The sequence below is a fragment of the Trachypithecus francoisi genome, unplaced genomic scaffold (genome assembly GCF_009764315.1).
Source record: "Trachypithecus francoisi isolate TF-2019V2 unplaced genomic scaffold, Tfra_2.0 Lachesis_group4, whole genome shotgun sequence".
NCBI classification, from domain to species: domain Eukaryota; kingdom Metazoa; phylum Chordata; class Mammalia; order Primates; family Cercopithecidae; genus Trachypithecus; species Trachypithecus francoisi.
In genome coordinates, this window is record NW_022681469.1 from 42,045,749 (window position 1) to 42,051,748 (window position 6,000).

The 6,000-nt window shown below is 32.2% G+C and overlaps 1 protein-coding gene across 1 annotated transcript in view; it reads left to right on the forward strand.

Annotated features, from left to right (window-relative positions):
• ASZ1 (ankyrin repeat, SAM and basic leucine zipper domain containing 1) overlaps positions 1–5,330 on the forward strand; it is a 65,450-nt gene extending 60,120 nt beyond the window's left edge. Inside the window, exons 12-13 of the mRNA XM_033193574.1 lie at positions 1,072–1,185; positions 4,799–5,330. Coding sequence (XP_033049465.1) covers positions 1,072–1,185; positions 4,799–4,951 — 267 coding nt within the window. The 3' untranslated portion in view covers positions 4,952–5,330. The remainder of the gene's footprint in view (positions 1–1,071; positions 1,186–4,798) is intronic.
• The last annotated feature ends 670 nt before the right edge of the window (positions 5,331–6,000 follow it).

A 6,000-nucleotide genomic window follows, 5' to 3' on the forward strand; every position in this document is an offset into this window, starting at 1 on the left:
TTCAATAAATAGTACTGATTTGCTAAAATTATATCATTTGTTCTGCAAAATCACATAAGATCTAAATAAGTCAATTTGTTTAATATTACTTCATTACATACTAATTTTAAAACTTTGTATTCTTGCCTCAAGAAAAAGAAAACGAGTCAGACCAAAAATTAAACTGATCCATGTATTGAATTTACCATGTGTTCTTGTTTAAAATATAAAGTGACAGGAGACCCAAGTGAAAATGGAAACAAAACAGTGTGTTATTTAAAAACTGTATCAATAAAAGATTTTTAAATAAATTTAGAATAGGAAGAGTGTAAGTGGCCAGGCATGGTGGCTCACATCTGTAATCCCAACACTTTGGCAGGCCCAGGTGGGAGAATTGCTTGAGGCTAGGAGTTTGAGACCAGCCTGAGCAACATGATGAGACCCTGTCTCTACAAAGAATTTTTAAAAATTAGCTGTGCATGATGGCATGTGCCTCTGGTCCTAGCTGAAAATTAGCTGGGCATGATGGCATGCACCTGTGGTCCTAGCTACTTAGGAGGCTGAGGTGGGAGGATCACTTGAGCCCAAGAGGTTGAGGCAGCAGTGAGCCATGATTGCACCACTGCACTCCAGCCTGGGCAACAGAACGAGACACTGTCTCAAAAAAAAAGGAAGAAAAAGTGTAAGTGGCCTGCAAAAGCAGCTTATTTCATGTGATTAGGTTTTAGCTGTTTGTCTTAGTGAAAATTTTTTAATGCACTTGTTTTCCAGTGATTTTTATATAACATCAATTAATATGAGAATCATGTCATTTTTAAAACCTTCATGAACTGATTTGTTCATCATAAATGGTATTACTAATATTAATCTCCATATAGAAAGTTATATATACATATATTCAGGAAATGCATTTGGCAAGCTCATTTGATTATTTTTATAAAGTTACTTGTTTTTGGTGTATTTATCCTAAACAAAAAAATACTTTTCAATTATATAATTTAATATTTAAGAATGTTGTATAATCTTTGTGGATATAAAGTTGTGGGAAGTTATTTCCATTATTTAATGTTGAACTTTTGAAAATATTAACAGATAACGCTGGAATGGGCTTCTCCCCGGAATTTTACTTCAGTTTGTGAAGAATTGGTTAATAATGTTGAAAATTTGAGTGAAGAAGTCTGCAAACTAAAAGACTTAATTCAAAAGGTATATATTTAACATTAAAAGGAGGGGAAACGAAGGCAAATGATTTACAGCAGAAGGTGTTAGACCATGAACCAATTCTGGTTAAGAGCAACAAATGGAACACTTAGACAAGTGGGGAAAAGGACAGTTTCCAAAGGAAGAAATATACATAGGAAACAGATTTTGTTGGCCATTAAAGAAATGCATACAAAAAGAAGAATGTGTCATTTTTATCTTTTCAATTAGCAAGGAAAAATGTATCACTACCAATTTCTAGTTAGAGTTCACCAAACTGATATTCTTATATGAGACTGGTAACACAAGCCCTTTCAAAAAAAGTTTAGCAGGATGTGCCAAGTACCATTAAAAATTTGTATCTTTTGATAGTATTTTATCCCAAATTATATGTACCATAAGTATTCTATATTAGGAGAATAACTTAATAAAATATGCTATACCAATTGTTATAATAATAAACAGTTAAAAATGAAAACTAAATATCAGCTGGTTAAAGATATGAAATTATATTTGTACATTATTACTTACATGTAAATGTACAGATAAATGAAGTATTTATTGGTTCTGTTAAAGAAACAGGATTGTGGATGAAATACCCCTTTGATTGTCCAGACTCTCTGTAATATTTTTATAATTTAACTGTTTTCTAAAGAGTATGGACTTTTTTGGTTCTGGTTTTTTACACATAACAGAAAAATATATAATATATATCTGTATTTAAGGACAGGTGATTTTTCCACTTCAAAAAAAAAATGGCTATAACAAAATCTAAGCTGTTGGAATGGGAACCTTTGTTGAAGATGGATAATAAAGAAAAACACTTCCAGTCGACCAGAAGTGAGCTCAGAAGTGAGCTCTTGATCTGTTTAATAAATTTATGTCTATAAAGCTTTTGTGAAATATCTGATTTGAAGGTTAGATTATACATTATTTATATAGCTTCAACCCATAATTCATTTAACATTTTCATTAATATTTTATCAAAAAAGTTCTTTTCTTCAAAATAGACTTTATACATGTTCCAAGTATTAATAAATTGTCATTCTAGCTATTAATGTGTTAAATCAAAAGGAGCCTTTTTTTTCCCTCCCTTTTTTGATACCAAGTCTCACTCCATTGCCCAGCCTGGAGTGCAGTGGTGCGATCTTGGCTCACTGCAACCTCTGCCTTCCAGATTCAAGTGATTCTCCTGCCTCAGCCTCCTGAGTAGCTGGGACTATAGGCATGCACCACCACGCCCACTTAATTTTTGTATTTTTAGTAGACACGAAGTTTCACCATGTTGGCCACGCTGGTCTCAAACTCCTGAGGTCAAGTGATCCTCCTGCCTCAGCCTTCCAGTGTGCTGAGATTACAGGTGTGCACCATTGCGCCCAGCCCAAAAGGAGTCTTTTAAAGTGAGAAGAAAGTTGTGAAGCAAATTCTGTTATACAAAATAATAGGTGGGAAAGGACATTTTAAATGGGGAAATGAGCACCATGTTTCAGAATTCTTGTAGAAAATAATTTATTTCCAAAGAAAAAAGGCATCTTAGAAATTATTATCTCTGACATTTATTCATTCAACAAACATAAGACTGCCTGCTATATGTCAAGTACCTGTGCTACACAAGCTACATCCTGAACTTGCTGACAACCCAAAAATTATAGCACCATTCATCATCACTACCTCCATCTCATCTAGAAGAATCAAAGGAAAAGAACTGATTCTACTTAAACACGCTATTTTTCATGGGTATCCCAGGGAAGTTTAGAAGCATGTGTATAGAGATACTTCTTGCAAAACATCAGCCTTTTTTAGTGTAGGAAATTTCCTAAAACATATTTGCTTCGGGGTTGTTTACTCATTTGGTTTCTCCAAGGTGAACTAAAAACATGGGGGTGAGGGGTAAGGGTGTGTGTATAGAATTAAAATGAAATTAGAAAACCATATTTTTGTTAAATGAGTGAAATTAAGAAACTTTGCTATAGAGACTGACTCTAAAGCATACACAATTCAATCAGGTACCATAATATTTATTTTAATAATGCATACCTGTTAAGAGAATTTTCATTGTTCTTTAGCTAAATAGAAGACCTTTTTCCCATGACACTTCTCTATTTAGAATTTATGCATTTCTATATAAGAACTACCCTTGAAAACATGAATTAGTTTATAATAATGGCAAATACAGTCTTTAGGCAAGAAAGTCTTAATTTTGGAGCAAGCTAATGGTTTGGTTTTTCTAGATTAGTCTTGTACAAGTAATAATCATCATAATGAGATTTGATTTAGGGAATTATGAAGGCTTCCAGATTTGCAAATATGCTATCATGCCTGTTAAGCTTATATTATTTCAGAGTTTACCAGTAATAATCGAAGGTGGTTTTTTTTTTTAAGAAACATGAGTTATCACAGATAAGTGTATGGAGGTAACAAAGAGAGAGGGTGGGAGAGGTCAAGGCTAGACTTTAACACCACATCACTCTCTTTCAAGCCAACACACTGACAGGCTCCTGTCAGAAAGGGTCATTCTAAGTAATTGGTTAATAAAAGGAATGACTGTCTCAGGATTCAGTAAATGGAGCATCAGTGTCAAAAAGGAATCTGTTGCTGAATGAAGCCATTTGGAAGTTAGACCAAGAATATGGTATTAATGAGTTGGCGTTGGAGTCTGGTTTTCTGCTATAAATTTAAAATTAATTTTGCAAGCTTTTTAATTAAATATTTACACAGTCGAATTTGGAAGTCATTATTCCTGCTGATGTTGAAAGTATTTATGTCATCACTCCAGCACAGGATGTTTCTAGTAAATATCACTCTATAAATGTGCCTGATTCTTTTTATCTTTCAAGGATCTTTGGTTTCTGCTTATTTTCTCTTGTGCCCCACCCCCAAAAGCCATCTCTCTCCTCTCAGTCCTCCCTCTTAAAGTCTTTTCTCTCTCACTTCCCCCTTCTCTCTCTCTCTCTCTCTCTGTCTCTCACAGAACACACACACAGAAACACACAGAGTGGGCACACATACACAGTAGGTAGGGGAGAAGGGAGCTTCTTGAGCAAGAAATTTGTATCTGGGAATTTACAAACTGAATGGGTACTATACTTTCATTGCTGAGAATTACTAAAAGAACCACTTAAGTTTTTGTTGACATTTGTTACTGCAATTATATTTAAATAAAGTATTGAGTTTCTACCAGTAGCATCTGGTCTTCTCATTTTTGCTAAATTTCATGTTTTAGGTTTGCTATAATAATGATTCACTTTTTTGTAAGATGTTAATTGATATGTAATACACAAGCAAATCAATATCAATTGTCATTCCTTATAAGTAAAACAGAAACTTTAAATTTAAAGTTACTTTCTCTCATAACATAAAAACACCATTTTAAAATGTGATTATCTGTGACAGCATGTATTTTTAATGGAAAACTAATAATTTACAGTAATGGGATGCTAATGAAAGACTGTATTTCAAGACATATATGTTTACTTTAAATCTTCCATGGGAATCTTGAGTTGCCTACATCTAAACAAGTGAATTGAATTAACGTGGATATTATGATATTTTTTAAAATCAAAATGTTTTTATTAATGTATTATACAATAACTCTTTTCTTTTTCCATGCAAATATTAGTTGCAAAATGAACGGGAAAAGGATCCAACTCATATACAACTAAGGGAAGAAGTGTCTACATGGAATAGCAGAATTTTGAAGAGGACAGCTATAACAGTATGCGGATTCGGTTTGCTTCTTTTCATTTGCAAGCTAACTTTCCAGAGAAAATAACCCAAATATTTGTTTTAAGCTTTATATACACATCTTATTGAACCATCCAAAAATCATTGCTTTTAACTATTTGTGGCACAGTATAACTTTACATTCTTTGCCAATATTCCATAGGAAAAATTTTGACAATGTAGAGATTTTTTTTTAAAAAGTGATTTGTTACTTTGACTTATAAATACTATTTGTTATGTTTATGTTAATTTTGATTAGGCAGTAAAGTATAAGTAATTCTTTGGTTTGATTTTATGTAAATCACATTCAAAATTAAAGTTATATCTAATATCTTTGACTTTTTTTAAGTGTGCTCATTTGTCATAGTGAATCTTAACAGAATTTGTAAAGTGTTCATAAATTAACAGCTTTCTTTTATTTCTTTTTTCCCCCTCCATTATTACATAATAAGGATTTTTATTGGATTTTTTGTTATATTACATTTTGAGGAAATTACTAATTTTGAAAGTATCTGTGAAAATACAAAGGATAAAGGTAAAATGTTAAAGTTTTGAATTGTGGATTAAATCCTTAGGAAAAGTATTTTAAATACAAATTCAAACAGCAAAAAATTAGAGACTAGTGTTGAAAGTACAAAGTACATTGGAATTTTTTATGTAAAATACTTTGGGGAACATACATACTATATAACATTCTTATGACTGTTATTAAAGTGAATGGCATTTGACATATTATTTATCATATCTAAAGTAAGATTTATTTTTCAAAATCACCCTAATGATACTCAGATTTTTAAAGTGAAGTTAATAAAAAGGCAGGCCCAATTTAGCAGGGAATATAGTATTTAAATCTTGCCTGACTTAGTGCCATACTTAAACAGATGCAGTTGATCTACAGTTGTTTGAGAAGTAAACAAAGCAAAGATAAAAAATTGTGGAAAGGAAGAACATTATAAGGATCTATAATTAGTCGCAGTTTCTGCTCTTATACCAGAACGACAAGATTTCAATCATTCTTTTCTTGAGAATATGCTCAACCAGTTGTCATTGGAAAGTAATCACACTATGAATTGGTGCCTGCCATTTTAACCTAACTAC